This window comes from Leuciscus leuciscus (assembly GCF_965113295.1).
Source record: "Leuciscus leuciscus genome assembly, chromosome: 11".
Taxonomy (NCBI): domain Eukaryota; kingdom Metazoa; phylum Chordata; class Actinopteri; order Cypriniformes; family Leuciscidae; genus Leuciscus; species Leuciscus leuciscus.
The window spans coordinates 32,544,192-32,564,318 of record NC_138735.1 but is presented as its reverse complement, the minus strand read 5'-3'; the positions used below and the strand labels follow the sequence as shown (position 1 = coordinate 32,564,318).

At 38.8% G+C, this 20,127-nt stretch overlaps 2 protein-coding genes across 15 annotated transcripts in view; both read left to right on the top strand.

The window, feature by feature from the left end:
* kcnh2b (potassium voltage-gated channel, subfamily H (eag-related), member 2b) overlaps positions 1-13,778 on the top strand; it is a 224,177-nt gene extending 210,399 nt beyond the window's left edge. For all 3 annotated transcript variants that reach the window (XM_082184722.1, XM_082184721.1, XM_082184723.1), the window contains 7 exons: positions 1,700-1,952; positions 3,462-3,655; positions 5,165-5,267; positions 5,828-6,076; positions 6,221-6,392; positions 7,942-8,110; positions 9,405-13,778. In XM_082184722.1, the coding sequence (XP_082040848.1) occupies positions 1,700-1,952; positions 3,462-3,655; positions 5,165-5,267; positions 5,828-6,076; positions 6,221-6,392; positions 7,942-8,110; positions 9,405-9,584 (1,320 nt within the window). In that variant the 3' untranslated portion in view covers positions 9,585-13,778. The remainder of the gene's footprint in view (positions 1-1,699; positions 1,953-3,461; positions 3,656-5,164; positions 5,268-5,827; positions 6,077-6,220; positions 6,393-7,941; positions 8,111-9,404) is intronic.
* A 5,672-nt stretch (positions 13,779-19,450) lies between these two features.
* Positions 19,451-20,127, top strand: part of LOC309509797 (uncharacterized protein) — an 83,566-nt gene continuing 82,889 nt past the window's right edge. For 11 of the 12 annotated variants that reach the window (XM_082184715.1, XM_082184713.1, XM_082184717.1 and 8 more), the window contains exon 1: positions 19,451-19,601. The gene's annotated coding sequence lies outside the window, so the exon portion shown is untranslated. The remainder of the gene's footprint in view (positions 19,602-20,127) is intronic. The other variant, XM_082184712.1, reaches the window with a different exon arrangement.

The following is a 20,127-nucleotide window of genomic DNA, read 5'->3' as shown; positions in this document are numbered from 1 at the left end:
GATATAAAGTCAGAATTGCGAGATATAAAGTCAGAATTGCGAGTTATAAAGTCAGAATTGCGTGATATAAAGTCAGAATTGCGAGTTATAAAGTCAGAATTGCGTGATATAAAGTCAGAATTGCGAGTTATAAAGTCACAATTGCGTAATATAAAGTCTGAATTCTGACTTTTTTTCTTGCAATTGCGAGTTTAAATTTCGCAATTCTGACTTTATATCTCACAATTCTGACTTTATATCTCGCAATTCTGACTTATATCATGCAATTCTGACTTTATATCTCGCAATTCTGACTTTATATCTCGCAATTCTGACTTATATCATGCAATTCTGACTTTATATCTCACAATTCTGACTTATATCACGCAATTCTGACTTTATATCTCGCAATTCTGACTTATATCACGCAATTCTGACTTTATAACTCGCAATTCTGACTTATATCACGCAATTCTGACTTTATAACTCGCAATTGCGACTTTATTTCATGCAATTCTGAGATTAATAAAGTGAGAGTTGTGAGCTGTATTATATGAATATAGTATGAATATAGTACATTATGCATAATGAGTTCATTTAGCAGCTGTCCTCACCAGCACATCCTCTACTATTACCAGCCCCAAACGCAGAGTTTAACGAGATTACGCACTCAAGTGAAGAAAACAAATGAGCGTCCACCTCGGCCTATGAGCTCTTCTCATTAAGGAGCAGTGGAGCGTTCTGATTGGACAGTCAGAGCGGTAAAGATTGCTGTGCTGCTGGGTAATAGGTCCTTTTTTTATTGATTTTGTTTCTTTACAAGCTACTAAAACTAAACCATTCAGCTCTGAGATAAATCACAACATTAAAAACATTGATTTGAAGCCAAAAAAAGTTCTTGAAAATCAACAAAAAGTAAGACTTTGTGTAGCGTACTTAGCGGCTTTTACGAGACTGCAGCTTTGAAAATGACATAATTAAATTAAAAATGAGAGTACAATATATAAATATTGAACTGTAGTCACTTATTAGGAGTATAAAAACAGGTATAAATATTATACTTACCGTTCATAAGCTTGGGGTCTGTAATATATATTTTTTTTTAAATAATACTTTTGTTCAGCAAGTGACAATAAAGACATTTATAATGGTGCAAAATATTTCTATTTCAATAAATGCTGTTCTTTCTATGAAAGAATCCTGAAAAATAAATTACATCACCATTTCCACAAAAATATGAACTGTTTTCAACATTGATAATCATAAATGTTTCTTGAGCATCAAATCATCATATTTTACTGATTTGTGAAGGATCACGTGACACTGAAGACTGGAGTAATGATGCTGAAAACTCAGCTTTGATCACAGGAATAAATTACACTTTACTGTATATTCACATAGAAAACAGATATTTTAAATTGTAATAATATTTCATAATATTACTGATTTTACTGTAATTTTAATCAAATAAATACAGCCTTGATGAGCAGTTATACAAATATTTCAAATTGTAGACAAATCTATCTATCTATCTATCTATCTATCTATCTATCTATCTATCTATCTATCTATCTATCATTTATTTGTTGTTGATTTCTCATGTTGTGGTATAATCTCACACAAACCGGTTGTTTGACTGTAGATTTGGACTGACATTCTTCTAAATATCTTCTTGAGAATGTTGTTCAGCTCTTAACAGTTGTTTGGTGTGTCTGATCAGGTGCTGAAGGGTTTCCCAGAGTGTCTACAGGCCGACATCTGCCTCCACCTGAACCGAACGCTCCTGCAGAACTGTAAGGCGTTCAAGGGCTCCAGTAAAGGGTGTCTGCGGGCGCTGGCCATGAAGTTTAAGACCACACACGCTCCTCCAGGAGACACACTGGTGCACGCCGGGGACGTCCTGACCGCGCTGTACTTCATCTCTCGCGGGTCCATCGAGATCTTACGTGGAGATGTGGTGGTGGCCATCTTAGGTAAGATTACTGCACATTTAAAGAGACTCAAACAGACAATCAGCTCATATTCCCACAAACGCCTGTTTAGAAGTCAACATGATCTCAAGATGGACCATATGTTTCAGTCAAGTCACCTTCATTTATACAGCGCTTTAACAATATAGACTGTTTCAAAGCAGCTTTACAGTGATAATAGGAGATTACAGTAACAGAGATTGTTTGGCTTTACAGCAGATCTAGAATAAAGTTATTGTCCAGCTAAAGTTAGTTTGATTGATTCACTTCTGTTGTAAAGATCATTAGTTATTAACTTAGCGGCCGCTAACACACACCGTCCTAACAGAAAACCCTTAATGCGCTCCGGCTGCTCATCCGCACAACAACAGTGTTTGATAATCGAGAACACAAACTTATGAAATAGAGTATGTTTTCCATTTTAGCCATGCTAGTTGTGTATCCCGTTTAAATGCAACACCGTTTCAACTATAGGTTCAGTTTGACAGATTCTGTTTGTCCTCTAGTGCCACCTACAGGACATCAGCTGTAAAACTGAATTCATACAGTTAAAGGAATAATTCATCCAATAATCGTTTACTCACCATCATGACTTTCCTGTGTCACTTTTTCTTCTGTGGAAAACGAGCAGATGTTTAGCAGAATGTCACTGCTGTTCTTTGAAAGCTAATAGTGACTGTCAATCTCCAAAGAGGATTAAAACACACACCGTAAATGGAAGGATGGAAGGATGGGTGGATGGATAGATAGATAGATAGATAGATAGATAGATAGATAGATAGATAGATAGATAGATAGATAGATAGATAGATAGATAGATAGATAGATAGATAGATAAACAGATGATAGACAGAAGACAGATGGATAGATAGATAGATAGATAGATAGATAGATAGATAGATAGATAGATAGATAGATAGATAGATAGATAGATAGATAGATAAACAGATGATAGACGGATGGATGGATGGATGGATGGATGGATAGATAGATAGATAGATGGACGGATGGACGGACGGACGGATAGATAGATAGATAGATAGATAGATAGATAGATAGATAGATAGATAGATAGATAGATAGATAGATAGATAGATAGATAGATAGATAGATAGATAAACAGATGATAGACAGATAGACGGATGGATGGATGGATGGATGGATGGATGGATGGATGGATAGATAGATAGATAGATAGATAGATAGATAGATAGATAGATAGATAGATAGATAGATAGATAGATAGATAGATAGATATACAGATGATAGACAGATAGACGGATGGATGGATGGATGGATGGATGGTGGATAGATAGATAGATGGATAGATAGATAGATAGATAGATAGATAGATAGATAGATAGATAGATAGATAGATAAACAGATGGATGGATGGATGGATGGATAGATAGTTTGATGTTTGTAAGTCGCTTTGGATAAAAGCATCTGCTAAATGATTAAATGTAAATGTTATTATTGATGTTTCTGACGATGATCTTCTGAACATCACAGGGAAGAATGATATATTCGGCGAGCCCATAAACCTGTACGCGCGTCCCGGGAAGTCCAACGCAGACGTGAGAGCGCTGACGTACTGCGACCTCCATAAGATCCACCGGGAAGATGTGCTGGAGGTGCTGGACATGTACCCGGAGTTCTCCGACCACTTCTGGAGTAACCTGGAGATCACCTTCGACCTCAGAGACGTGAGTCACACACCAGGGAATCCAGCAAAACCACAACGCGTCTTTTCATCAGTGGATACGTTTACATGCAGACAAATAATCCATTCGTAATCGGATTGACGGATCAATCGAACTGAAAAGCCTTCAATCAATTCAGCCTTCAAGTAAAACACTTTAATCGATCCGATTAAGCTCGATCCCAATGACATTTCGATCGTATTGAAAGGGGTTTATTCCTTTTCTAATCCGACCGAGAGAACATGTAAACACTTGATCGGATTGAAAACCGAAACTGAAAGGCCTGCGCATGTGCAATGATGTAGAAATAGCCAAGGGGGTAATCCATCACGCGGAAAGCGTACCTTCCCCGGGCGCCGCCATTGATTAGCGGACCATCTCCTGCTGTTAGCATTCCATTGACTCCCATTCATTTTGGCGTCACTTTGACAGCGAATAACTTTACATCTGAGGCGTTTAAAGACTCCATTTATCATTTTTTTATTTCTAAAGAAACACGACAATGTATAAAAGGCTCCATTACCTTGTATCTTACATTATGGCCCCGTAGAAGCAGTTTTTGTAAAAATAGGCTAACGATTGCGTCATAACCACACGACTCTCTGTCGCACAGTAGAGAGATTACCGTATGGACAGGAGGAGAAGCTCACGGGCAATCGGGGGGACGTGGAGGCATAAAGTCCGATAAAGTCAAGGGAGAAGCCCATAGAGAGTCATAAAGTTTCTCCTGCTCCTAGCTCATGGACACCTCCTACTCGCGCTCTCCGTCTCTGCAAGATTCAGAAGGGAATGATTCAGATTTCTCTTGGCACAGCTACTAGAAGACAGACGGGTTGCTCACGTCACATCTACATCGTCAAGCTCAGTTTGAGTCTGCGCAGTACGCTCAGCCATCAGGAAGTGAGAGCTTCTAATTTACTTCACTTTTCTCCGTTGAAGTCTATGGGGTCGCTGTGTCCATTTACTGTCTATGAGAAATAGCGTAGTGATGTAGAAATATCATAATGACGTGTGACGCGCTGAACGAGCTGTTGTTCCTGTTGAATAAAGTGTCGTATAAATGAGTTTCGCGTCATCCTCAAATCCTCCTTTCTCTGCGTGTGTGAAGTGGAGCAGGACAACGGCCCACCAGTGCTTATTCTCATCCACAGACGACTGGTTTGGGGCATTTGTACAGCGTGATCAATATAAACGGTTCATATGATCATTGTCTTCAAATTATGGCCAGAAATGGATAAATATTAAGTCTGCTGTTTAAAACAAACCAAGAACCAATGTAGGAGAATAGTTATTATGTGCAAACAGCGGGAAACTCTCTATATTTGTGCAGTGAGCGCATGTCAAAAAAACTATCCCGATTTAAAGCTTGTGACGTATAAACGCGCACATCAACCCGATCACATGTTCAGCGTTCATGTAAACACTACGTTCATCAACCGGAATGAATTCAGCCCGATTGAAATAAAGAGTTGTGCATGTAAACGTAGCCAATGTGTGTCTGTGTGTTTATAGACGAACATGATTCCCGGCTCTCCCAGCAGCGACGATTCGGATTGCGTCGGCTTCAACAAACTGCGGAGACGAAAACTTTCATTCCGACGACGAACGGAAAAAGGTATTTCCCATAATTCATGTTCCCATTAGAGCGTCTCTGTATTTATCTTTGTAGGTTTTATCATTCAACACGCAGAAACACATTTTTTATAAAAACTTCACCTGGGGGATTATATATATATATATATATATATATATATATATAATATACATTGTGACATGCTTACTGAAAAAAAGTAAGGTGCGCTATGAGTCAATAAAAATCTTCACTATAAATATATTTTAATCCCTTAAGTGTTGCTGAAAAAACTTAGTGTAATTTAAAAAGACCCAAATATTTCATCCAATATTTGTTATGTATTTTTATTATAATTATTTTATTAGTGCTGTGTTGTTATCTTAACATAATGCTACCATCAAACTCTATAGGAACAGATCTAATGCTTTGTGTATATATTTTTTTACTACTGGGTGCAGGACACTATAGTTCATTTATGTAAGTGAGGAGAGCAAGGTGTCTGAATAAATTTTTGTTTGACTGTATATATATATATATACAAAGCATTAGACCTGTTTCTCATATTCCGTTGATGAATATTCATCCAGTGTTTATTTCTCCAGATGATGCAGATGTTGGAGAGGTCAAGAAGAATCAGAAACCCATTCGGAGAGGCAGAAAACAAGCAGCCAGTAACAAGAGCGAACTGGACCCGGGATGGGAGGAGCCTCGGGATTCTGTGTCCTCTCACTCTAGTGGGGACGAGGGGGAGGAGCCTGTGCACACAAGCCCCGCCCCTCTCACAACACTCATGGATGTCACTGAGGGAGAGGCCGATCCGAAAACAGGAAACACATGTAACGCCCTATCAGGTGACAGAATGGCAACTAATTTAAAATGTAAAACAGGCCAAATGATTGAAATAATAAAAAATATATAAAAAAATATTATGAAATGTAATATTATATACAATCTTATTTTTAATATTCTAATATTAAAATAAACATGCGTCTCAGGTGCTTTCTCAGGTGTGTCTAACATCTTCAGTTTCTGGGGTGAGAGTCGGGGGAGGCAGTATCAGGAGTTGCCCCGCTGTAACCGTCCGCATCCCAGCAGCCTCAGCGTCAGCCGGCAGCAGCGCTGCCTCATGGAGGGCCGACTCGAACTGCTGCAGAAACAGCTCAACAGGTCTCAGCGCACAACTCACAACAACCCACAACTCACAACAACCCACAACTCACGCATCACAACTCACGCCTCAAAACTCACAACAACTCACGCATCACAACTCACGTCTCACAACTCATGCCTCACAACTCACTCCTCACAACTCACGCCTCACAACTCCCAACAACCCACAACTCACGCATCACAACTCACGTCTCACAACTCATGCCTCACAACTCACGCCTCACAACTCACGCCTCACAACTCACTCCTCACATCTCACAACTCACTCCTCACTCCTCACAACTCACTCCTCACAACTCCCAACAACCCACAACTCACGTCTCACAACTCATGCCTCACAACTCACGCCTCACAACTCACGCCTCACAACTCACGCCTCACAACTCACTCCTCACGCCTCACAACTCACTCCTCACAACTCACACCTCACAACTCCCAACAACCCACAACTCACGCCTCACAACTCACTCCTCACAACTCATGCCTCACAACTCACGCATCACAACTCACGCATCACAACTCACGCATCACAACTCACTCCTCACAACTCACACATCACAACTCACACATCACAACTCACAACTCACGCCTCACAGCTCACGCCTCACAACTCACTCCTCACAACTCACTCCTCACAACTCACGCCTCACAACTCACGCCTCACAACTCACGCCTCACAACTCACGCATCACAACTCACGCATCACAACTCACGCCTCACAACTCACTCCTCACAACTGACTCCTCACAACTCACGCCTCACAACTCACGCCTCACAACTCACGCCTCACAACTCACGCATCACAACTCACTCCTCACAACTCACACATCACAACTCACTCCTCACAACTCACGCCTCACAGCTCACGCCTCACAACTCACGCCTCACAACTCACGCCTCACAACTCACTCCTCACAACTCACGCCTCACAACTCACGCCTCACAACTCACAACTCACTCCTCACAACTCACAACTGACTCATCACAACTCACGCCTCACAACTCACGCATCACAACTCACTCCTCACAACTCACGCCTCACAACTCACGCCTCACAACTCACTCCTCACAACTCACGCATCACAACTCACTCCTCACAACTCACTCCTCACAACTCACTCCTCACAATTCACACCTCACAACTCACTCCTCACAACTCGCATCTCACAACTCACTCCTCACAACTCACTCCTCACAACTCGCATCTCACAACTCACTCCTCACAACTCGCATCTCACAACTCGCATCTCACAACTCGCATCTCACAACTCATGCCTCACAACTCACGCCTCACAACTCACGCCTCACAACTCACTCCTCACAACTCACTCCTCACAACTCACTCCTCACAACTCACCGTGGGCTACGACTGTCTAGAACTGAACTGATTCACTGAAACCACACTTCCTTACACTATACAGACACTTGATGCTGCTGAAAAATATTACATTGTTATGTGTGTGCGTGTGTGTGTGTGTGTGTGTGTGTGTGTGTGTGTGTGTGTGTGTGTGTGTGTGTGTGTGTGTGTGTGTGTGTGTGTGTGCAGACTGGAGAACCGCATGTCGACGGACATCAGCGCGATCATGCAGCTCCTGCAGAGACAGATGATGCTGGTTCCTCCGGCGTACAGCACAGTTTCTCCATCCATGTTCCCAGAGAGACTCGTGCAGCCCATCACTCCACTGGACCCTGACACACTCGCTCCGCTCTCACAGGTGTGACACACACACACACACACATGCTGACGGGTCTCAGATGATGCTCGTTACTAGTGCAAACACACACTACTGTCATCACACTTCATCAATTCTGAACTGCAGTTTTAGAGAATTTATTAGCATATTAGATAGATAGATAGATAGATAGATAGATAGATAGATAGATAGATAGATAAACAGATGATATATGAATAGATGATGGATAGATATAATGTATAAATATTAGGGCTGGGGGAATTAACGCGTTAATCTTTGCGATTAATTTGAAATGTTTAACGCGTTAAAAAAAAATAACGCAATTGACGCAGCACTTTTTTTTTTTTGCCTCGTTTTAATGATTTCCTGTTGCGTCTGCTATTAAAAAGGCCGAAATATGCCGTCCCGCCCCTCCATGTTCGGCGGTCAGGTTTCATTCTCGGGCAGCTTTCATGAGCGGGTCTTTTCCGCTCGGTATGTGCGTCGCGCTCTGTGCTCCGCGCGCACGAGTGTGTGTGTGTGTGTGTGTGTGTGTGTCGGTCGGTCGGAGCGCTCTGTGCTCCGCGCGCGCGCGTGCGTGTGTGTGTGTGTGTGTGTGTGTGTCGGCTCGCTCTGTCGTTAATGGCCCAGCAGCGGCGAGCTCTCCGTTCCGTGTGTGTGTGTGTGTGTGTGTGTGTGTATGTGTGTGTGTGTGTGTGTGTGTGTGTCGGCGGCTCTGTCGTTAACGGCCCAAAGGCTTTAATCATGTACTAAGCACTGGAGAAGTAAAGTCCACTCAAGTAACGTGAAATTTCTCTGTTGACTTCTGTTTGCTGAGCTGGTATAGCCATGCTGGGCAACAATGGTAAAATGACCTGCTCTGATCACATGCTCTGGTAATAATAGCTTTGTAGGACTATATTTTGTTTTAATAATTAATAAAATAATAATAATAATCTGTTAAATTGATTATGTTGATTGATTATTGAAAAAGAATAATATATTGATATATTGATGTTTAATATTTTAATATAGGGCTATTTTCTGTTCCCTTTTTTTCCTGTGTTGTTTAATTAGGTGATTCTAAGTTTAAATATTGATGATTACAAGCTTGGGGGAAGCGCAATTAATTGCAATTAATTACAGAAATTGTGCAATTAATTAGTTAATTTTTTTTAATCGATTCCCAGCCCTAATAAATATATAAAATTGTGATCTTTGATTGAAATTAAAGTTTTGTCTGAGCAAACAATAGTATCTTGTACAGTTCCAGCAGGAATTGATGAACGCTTGTGTTGTTTAAACCGCAGCATCTCTCATCTGTTTTCTTTCTCAGTCCTGCGAGTCTCTCCATCCTGCAGACGCTCTTCCCTCGGGATCCTCAAACCTCGGGACCCGACCGGACCTGGACGTCCAGAGACGCTTCTCTCTACAGGAGCCGCAGACGACACACACACCACACGCACCACACACACCACACACACCACAGAAACACAGCTCAGACCCGGGGAGCTAGAGACTCTCTCTCTCTCTCTCCCTCTCTCTCTCTCTCTCTCTCTCTGTCTCTCTCTCTCTCTGTCTCTCTCTCTCTCTGTCTCTCTCTCTCTCTGTCTCTCTCTCTCTCTCTCCGTCCTGCTTCTGGTTTTGCACTGAGGAGTTTCAGAGACACACTGGAGCTGGTTTTACTCGCGTATGATCATGAAAGACAGCGATGAACTTCACTCGTCTCCACTGCTGTCATCCAGTATTGGATATCCATAAACAAACAATAATGATTATTACTAATTTCAAAGTAGCCATTATGTCTTGCACTGAATTTTCCAGACTCTCTCGATCTATATCTTCACGTCTACGGCGCTTCCAAAACAAAGAACTGGTTGAACTTATTAGTGTTAGCTGGCCTAACAGAAGAAAATACGACTACTAATAATAATCTGATGTGTTCTGTCTGTCTGTCTGTCTTTGCCTTCATTTACTGTGCAAGAATGATGAAGAAGGCGGAGCCTCAAGCCCCGCCCACTCACACTGGATTGGCTGGATTGCAGTGGGTGGGGTGATTGACAGCTGTTTAAAGCTATGAAGAGTCATGTGTCTGACACTGAGACCAACAATATGCAACGAGTCCGACGCGTGTTGGTTGGGTTTCAGCGTCTTCTTAAAGATGGCGAGATTTTTAAAGTTGGAACACATTAGCTTTAGCAATACAGAATCCTTTAAACCACAAATGAAACCAAATACTGAAGATTGGGTGTAAAAGTTGATATTTTTCAGTGATTTTCCATTATCTGTGGTGTTTACGGCCCTGCAGCCACAGTCACATGATTATTTGGTTGAGCTCTTGAACCTGATGAAGTCATTAAAAACAGACGTGTGGACCAAGAAAAAAAGAAACTTTACAATAAGCTATTAAGCATGCGATAATAAACATACACTTTTAATATAAGGCATTTTTTTATGGCAGACTTTACCGTTATCATATTTAAATTATTATAGCATTTAATCTAAGCGTTTCTGAGGAAAGAAGAGCATATTAGCATGAGAACCTGTTTAGCATCTGTACACGAATCATGAATCATGACGACGATTGTATCATTCTGCCTTTCGGCTGTTTATTTGTGGTTTATGTTTTCGTTGATACCAAATATGATATTTAAGTTGAACTGAACTTGATCAAACATCTGAATCTGTGTCAATGTGAAGAACGGTTCAGACACTACTGCATTAAATAACAATATTCCCTTTTACTTTGATGAATGCAAGAGTTTGCACATATTTATCTAGTACATATTTGTTGTTAATTTTATTATTATTATTATTATTAGTGTCTCTATAGATTCTGTGAGTCTTTTCAACGCCACATATGGGTGAATCTCACACATCCAAATCAAATTTGACCCCAATATCAAAAAAAAAAGAAAAAAAATATATTGGCAAAAAGACAACAAAGCTTATTTTTAGGATATTAGAAATTCATCATTTTATTTTAATTTATCATAAATAAAAGCTAATACAGGTAATGCTGCAACAAATACTGCTATAATGAATAAATATAAATAGTAACACTACAATAAGGTTTCATTTTTTAACTTTCAGTGCAAACAATTTCAGGGAAAATTGGTCATTAAAATCCTTAATGTAAAAAAAAAAGTTTTTTCTTTCTTTATGTGTTGAGATTCTCCCTCGCATGGCTGTAGTGTTTCTGTTTGTAAGGTTGTCTCTGACACACATTAGTTCATTTATTTTTAGTTGATTTGGTCGTTTGTTTGTTTGTAATCCAGGATTTAATCTGTGTCAGCGGGGAATTTGAGTTTAATTCACAAAACACGGCTTCATTGTCCTAATGTTCAGACAGGAATTAATGCAGCTTATAACAAAATGATTGTGTTTCGTTCTATTTCTGCATGTACATTGTTATGTTGCAGAACACTATTATGTTCATATATGTTTATGACACTTCTGATGATAATGGTCCTGCTGAGATGGGTTGGTGTGTGTATAACGTGTCCTGTCGTGTGTGTTTCTCTTGGTGTTGGGTGACGCTGTGCACTCTAAAGGCACCCGAACACTTCAACATAATCAGGCCCATTCTGAGCCCAAATCTTCCAACAGTCCTAGGAAAGTCCCGATTATCTTGATGATCTTATCAGATTTTCCTGTGGTGTGAAGTGTGTTAAGAGTCATTGAATCTGCCGCTCGCATTGTTTGTTTATTCTTAAGTCACGTTTGACCACGAGACATTTAGCGAGATTTCCCGTGTTGAGGATCAAAACTGTTAAATCTAAGACGGAGGCGATTCGGCGATTCGTTTCAAAGAAACGGTCGGAGAAAAAAAGGCAGATAAAAAAACATTGAATGCAATGCGACTGCAATTACTCAATCTCTGTTATATTTACAATGTTATCTCATATTTCACTCTTAATAGTCTATTTATAAATCTCTTTAACCAGAACAATTGTCACAATCACGACTAAAAACAAAAACAGCATTCAGTCTTCATCCTTCAGCTGAAGTTAAACGATACTAAAATCCACCAGTAGGTGGCGGCAAATCTTTGTCTTAACGAGCGAGTCATTGAATCATTCACTCAAACGATTCGTTCAAAGCGGCTGATTCATTCAGGGACAAAGCAGAAGTAACGAAACTAAAACTTTTGTTGCTCAGAGACGCGGAACGGCTCTAATGTTTGGAACTATTTTAATTGGCAATATAGATAATTTTTTTTTTTTATAAAATAAAATTAGGGATGCACCGATATGAAAATTTTGGGCGATACCGATAACCGATAATTCTTTATATTTGAAAGCCGATAACCAATATATTGGCCGATAAATCTGAATCCAAAATGTTTTAATAATTTTGAGAGCCTGATTACAAAAACAAAAGTCTCACCATTAAAAGCCATGTCCAAAGCACACAATTATGATGTTCTCATTATAATTTTATGTAGCTTATGTGACAGACATGTTGCACTGAACTGTATTTTCCTTTTTTGAAGTGATTTCAATCATATTTCGAGCAATTCGGAAAGGAAATTATCTATTATTTATCGGCTTTAATATATCGACCTAACTTTCTTATCGGGTCGATAACGATAACATTAAAAATGAACATAGGCCTATATCTATCTACCGATATGGTGACCGATATATCGTGCATCCCGATCTAAAATATAAGTCACCTAATAGCCTATTATTGTTTATTGAATCATTGTATAAAATCACATTTGCAAACGCTGATATTCGCGAAACAGCACTTTTGCTCGTGCGATATTGCTTATAAAAATTAAAAACGAACTTATACAGGGACTTTTTTTACCATATCTTGATTTTTGAAAGCATTTTTATTCATTTTGGTGCGATTTGTTGACTTTTCGAGCGCAAGCGAACATAGCAAATGCCGCTACCGTCGTGTTTGTGGAAATCTGATAAGATTTTAACCATCTTTTAGCCTTTACTCTGCCTCTCTGCTCTCTTCACGTCTATTTACAGGGATCTGAAGCCAAGCGCACTTATGCCATAATCTATAGACACAGAGAACGTAGAACAGGCCAAACGCACCCAAATCCACGTGAACTAGTGTGATTATTACACAGGCTTTAGTTTGGTATCATGAAGGACATCCTGTATGTACATATTTTTTGAATCTTTTTTGAGTTTTAATTTATTTTGGTAATTCGTTTACACTGGATTGCTATTTTTCTCCTTCCCGATTTTGCTGTACATAAGGAAGTCTGTCCTCCTGGCATCCCTATAGCCGACACTATGCAGAAACGCATTTCCTTGGCATGCTTTGAAATGCAGAAAATAATTTTAAAAAAGAAAAACTAGAGGAAAACTACATACGTTTGACCTTTTTTCCTTTTCCTTTTGAAAGAAACGTGTGAATAACTCTGTTAATAATGATGTAAGTATATCAATGATATATATATATAAAGGTAATAAAGGCAGATTTAAGTTTGTGCACATTTTCTCTGCATGCTGCACTGAGTCTTCAGTTGTAGAGGACGAGTGTCGACTGAAGCGCGGATCTTCATGTTCTTCCATGGACATGTGACTCTGAACTAATGTTTCATCACTGACGTCTGGGATCATGTTGGAACGACCTGAGGAATCGGACACACTTCAGAAAGTCCAGATTTTGTGCTAGCATTATAAACGGTTGACTTTATAAAATTTAGAAATATTTATTTCAATAAACTTCTTTGAAAACAGCTGAAATGACTACCTTTCTTTATTATATATATATATTACATGGCTTGGTTGAATTCTAATGTAGAATGCGGTGTGTTATTTCTTGATAACCGCTGCTAAGTATAACACACCGTTGCCATGAAAAACAGAGCGTTGCTGTGGACGCAGGATTCTAACCGTAGAGACGGAACGGTCTATTTTCTTTAGCGGAAGCAATACAATCGTTTTTAAATCAATATTTTGTGTCAAATTATTGATTTATTTGGTAGGTAGCCATGTAATAAGCGGGATAATGTAGAGCGAGGTGATTATAGCGAATACAACCCTTTCACGCTTCGCGTCGGGGTCGTGATCAGCCTGTCGGGGTTGTATTCGCTATAACAACCGCCTCGCACTACATTATCCCTTACATATATTGTATTGAAAATAAGTATAAGTATTGTATAAGTATTGGTGTCATACCTTACTGGATGCTCGTTCTCACTGGGGTATAAATATTGTAACAGACCAGGGCTCGAGACTAACGGCGTCCTATCGTCCTGGGGACGATAGAAAATGTGTTTAGGACGAACAGAAATATTCTCCAGGACGCCTACAGGACGAAATACATTTTTGTATGCGTGTTCATTTATTACTAGCCTATTAGGGTAACTTACTTAGAAAATGCCAAAATTAACCGACCAAGCGCTGACTACAACGGAGCGCGTCTTCTCATGCTGTTACTATAGTAACTATCACTGGCCGGTTACTCACCCGGAGACTTGTTTCGCGGTACATTTATCACATGGCTTATTTTCACAGACAAAAACGAGACGATAATTAAATAAAACTAGTTTTGAATGACAAAAGCCATGACGAAAATCTATTGACATTTTCGTCAACGAATAAAACCTAGACAAAAATGTTAGATAGTGACGATTTGGGAAGCGATCCAGTCAGAACTGATGTCCTGCGTTTGTGGCAGATGCGCACATTTGAACTATAACGTGCTGATCTACCCAGCGGCACACGGGCTGACATGCGCTGAATCCTGCATGTCTCATAAAACGTTAAAAAAAGTAAACGTCTGGGAGAATGAGTAGAGCAGACATATAGATCTGAATAAGAGTGACGACGCAAAAAAAGAGCTCTATTCGGTACGGTTTTCTGTGCGCACACACCCGACCCGAAGCGTGCAGCCATGCACAGACTATACAGCGCGCGAGTACTGAACTGAGCTCTCTTTCGTGTCTGAGTGGACAAATACACACAACATTATGTCGAAATGTCCGTTTTGGAGAGTATTCACGTAAACTATGTTGGTTATGTCTTAAACAGTTTTGAGTGTATCGGATGTGCATCAGTGCAATTGGATCCGCATGTCATTGGACATGATCCGATATCTTAAAGTGACAGTGGGTAATAAACCTAATGCGGTCTGTGTCCTTAATATTGATCAAGCAACAAAAGAAAAAGAGAAAAGCATTCACTGCTCGTTAATAGCTTTAATAATAATGCATTATATTTAATTCATACAAATAAATATGTCTGCTGCTTGAAAGAATAAAGAATGATGATATTTTTTAGATATGTAGTCACCAGTATTTATTTGTTATTTTTTAATCCAACCAACTCAAAAACATTTTGAGCTGTATGTATTTTTCGTATATGTAAAAAAAAAAAAAAAAAAAAAAAAAAATTTGTTCTGCATGAATACAAAACAGCATTTAACTCCTGTTATTTTTTATTAAATCTGTTTTTTACCTGTTTACAGATAACTACTTTGAATGGAGCTAAATAAATATAATAATATATATCATAAACATTTTAATGGTGTTTTTATTATGTAACTAACAACTATAGATGATAATAACAAAGTACAGAAACAACATGTTTATTTTGGGACGGTTGACATTCACTTTAGGACGGTTCAAATCGTTTTTCAGGACGGTTCCAGGACGGAGGTGAAAAAAGTTAGTCTGGAGCCCTGTAACAGACCATGCTTTAGTTTTGGCCAAGAGTAAAGTACGCCCCATATGTGAAAAAGAAAAAAGCCACTTCAAAAGTTTGACATTACACAACTTAAAATCCCAGAAAAGAAAACTGAGTTTGTCTCAAAGTATAGCAACCCAAAACCACAGCTCAAGCAACGCAGTTGATGGGATATGGACACAAATCAAACAAACCAGTACCACCTCGGCAAAAGCTGTACTAGGATATACAAAAAAGAAGAGTGATGATTGGATTAGCTGTAACACTATTTCCCTATAGCCTGGAAATCCAGACCTAAATCTGAAAGATTAATGGTCTGGCGTCGACTAGTGAAAATCGCCTAGCTCGAGGGGCGGCACCAAGCGTGCATTTGAAAATCTCACTGCACGCAATTGGATAACACTATGAGCAATCACAACAATAAACCCCAGCTACCAGCGGAGCTAACTGGTAGATTATACTCTTACCGTATCTGGTCGGCAAAACAGCAAAAACGCCCTTCTTGCAAAGGAACAATTCGAGCGACGTCTCCTGTTCCTGTTTTAGATAAAAAGCCAAGTCTAACTCGTTCATTGTAGCGGCCAAAGCCGTTTCAAACAACTGGTGTTCATCCATAACCATCTTGCAATGTTTACTAATGACTTCGATGTCGCAGCGCTGTCGTCATCTCGCCTCTGGCCCGCCAATATCAGATAACCCGATGTGATTGGTGCAGCTCGGATACATGGGCATATTTAATGAGCATCATTCCTCGACACCAGAGTAACTCGTTGAGCAAATTCAACTTGTGCTCTCGCAAGAACTCTGGATTACCAGGGTAATTTCCCTATCAAACCAAAGGAAGATGGCATGGAACAATAACAGCCATAGCAGATAAAGCGTATATTTTTACGTATATATGCAAAATAATCGCTTACCATTACAAACCTTTATGGCCATTCCTGGACCTCTTTGGAAACGCCCTAAAGAAGGCGTTCGTATGACAACAAAAAGATACCTTCACAAGACTGCTGAATCTTTTATCATGGTGCCCTTTGGACTGAGCAGAAAGAAATATGACCGGGAATGGCAAGAACATATTCAAACCGTGGCAATGGACCGAGTAATGGAGATCATCACAGAGGAAATCGTCCATACCCGGCTAGGGTGAATGGGACGCTAAGCAAGCAAGCAAGTATATATATCAATCCATCAATCCATCATTTATTTATAGAGCACATTTAAGACACAACCGAAGTTGACCAAAGTGCTTTACAAGGAATAAAAGAGACACAAAAATAAAACCAATATACATACATAAATACCAGACAAGCCAAAAAGCACTCAATAGAATAAAAGAATAATCCAGGAAGACAAACTACAGAGTGTTAAAAGCCAAGGTGAATAAATGAGTCTTGAGCTGAGATTTAAAGGTACAGATAGATGGAGCATGCCTAACAGAAGGAGCTTCGGCCGAGCAGCGGCAAAAGAGCAATCACCACGTTTATTAAGTTTTACTTTAGGGACTGTAAGACGGCCAAGGTCAGAGGACCTCAGGTTTCTGGATGGAGTGTACGGAGTCAAAAGATCTGTTAAGTTTTGAGGTGCCAAATTATTCAGGGTTTTATAGACAAATAATACAATTTTAAACTCAATCCTATACTTTACCGGAAGCCAGTGCAGAGACATTAAGATAGGTGTTATGTGGTCGTACTTTCGCTTCCCTTCAAGTAGTCTAGCGGCTGCGTTTGAACCCACTGCAGACGAGAGATGGAAGCCTGAGAAATGCCATAATACCGAGAGTTACAGTAATCAAGCCTAGATGTAACAAATGCATGAATAGCTGTTTCCAAATCACTCCTAGATAAAATGGGCTTCACTTTACTGAGAAGGCGAAGTTGATAAAAGCATGACTTGACAATCTGTATATATACAGTACTGTGTATATTTTCACCAACATGCATTTATTTCATCAAAAATACAAAAAATAACAGTAATATTGTGAAATATTATTGCAATGTAAAATAATGGTTTTCCATTTTAATATACTTCAAAATATAGTTTATTCCTCTGATCAAATCTGAATTTTCAGCATCATTACTTCAGTCTATCACATGATCCTTCACAAATCATTCTAATATGATGATTTATTATCAATGTGGAAAAAAAAATTTTTATAACCTGTGATAATTTTTTTCAGGATTATTTAAATGAATAAAAAATAAAAAAGAAGAGCATTTATAAATATCAATATACACTACCGGTCAAAAGTTTTGGGGTAAGTATTTTTTTCCCTTCTTTTTAAAATTTTTTTGGGAAAGAAATTAATACTTTTATTCAGTCACGATGTGTTAAATTGATAAAAAGTGATAGTAAAGATTTATATTGTTAGAGAAGATTTCTATTTTTAATAAATGCTGTTCTTTTTAACTGTTTATTCATTAATGAATCCTGTAAAAAAAAAAAAAAAATATATATATATTAAGCAGCAGAACTGTTTCCAACATTGATAATAAATCATCATATTAGAATGATTTGTGAAGGATCATGTGACACTGAAGACTGGAGTAATGATGCTGAAAATTCAGCTTTGATCACAGGAATAAATTACACTTTTCTATATATATATATAGAAAACAGCTGATTTAAATTGCAATAATATTTCAAAATATTGCTGGGGTTTTTTCTGTATTTTTGATCAAATAAATGCAGCCTTGATGAGCAGAAGAGAATTCTTTCAAAAACATAAAAAATAGTAATGTTTCCAAACTACTGTGTGTTTGTGTGTGTGTGTGTCGTGTATGTACACACACACACACACACACACACACACACACACACACACACACACACACATATGAACGTGAATCGTTTTTTTGATTGAATTAGTTGAGTGCATAAAGTCTTTGCGACGTCTAGATTTACTCTTCTGAGTCATATAATACATACAGAGACTATGACACATTTAAATTAGACTGTGATGGATTTATGAATAATTTCTGAATAAATCCTGCCTTATAAATGTCCAAAATTGCTCTAATTTACTTTCAATCAATTCTAAGTAAACGAGTCCTGAATTACGCCTACCGGTAAGAGAGATGAGTTTAATGAATCTGAGCACCAGATGGCGACATTCAACCATTAGAGGAGCTGAACATCTCCAGCAGTGATTTCAGTTGAGTTCTAATACAGCGGCTCTTCTGTAGAATTATGTCAAATATTATTACAGAGTATGTGAGTACCAGTAGAAATATGCCAGGCTTCATAGTTTTTGAATTAATGTTTCACATTTATTAGCTCGAAATTACCTCGCAATTTGAACTATTATAATATATTATACATCTAAATAATTTTAATCTCAATAATTTTAAATAATGTAGCATGTATGACGTTATTTGAGAATTTTAATTTTCCATAAAAAAATGTCTGTGACTTAAATTACTAAAATATTTTTTTCTAAACATTTGATTTCATATATATATATATATATATATATATATATATATATATATATATATATATATATATATATATATATATATATATATATATATATATATATATATATTTAACCGTGGGGATTTATACTTACCTCAAAAGAGTGAAATATTTGTATGAAATAATTTTCATTGGCCCGTATAAGGAGTCAAACTCACTGATTGCACGCGACGCGCGTCCATCAAAAGTGCGCCAGTTGGACAGACGCAGAGACGCTCTATCCGCACCGTGATTGGAGGAAACCGCTGTCCGTCTGCTGATTCTGGCATGTGATTGGCTGAGAGCGTTAGAGGGCGGTGACCTGTGTGTGCGGTCAGTGAAGAGCGCAGGGCGGATCAGCTTGAGGCCGCGACACCAACACACGCGCGGAAAACTCTCGGAAATCAACGAAAGCGGTGAGAATAAACTTAATAAAGTCTGATGATAACTCATCTTCATCATTATGTTAATAAGTAAAGAGAGTGACGCGCCAGTGTGCGCGCGCAGAGGGCGGTTTCCGCACGCGGGTCAGTGACTGTGTAGAACTAGTGAGTGAAGTGTGTGTGTGTCTTTCTGTCAAATGTCTGCAAATGTCTGTGTATTTGTACATTGACACACACCCCTCCAAACTTGTGTAGGTGTGTTACAATCAAAGTTGATCTGACATTAAATCAGATTTGATTGATTAAGGCGGTTCTACTGTTGAGTTGCTGATCTCAGATCTGTTCAAGCGAGAAACTTTTTAATGTTTTGATTCTGCGTGTGACCTGTGTGTGTTTCTTGGTAAAGTTGTCCTTGAGTGTGTGTGTGTGTGTGTGTGTGTGTGTGTGTGTGTGTGTGTGTGTGTGTGTGTGTGTGTGTGTCGCCTGTCAGTGTGACATCATCACTCATAGATTGATATATTTTGTCCAGGACAATTAATTATCAAATATTTACTACATT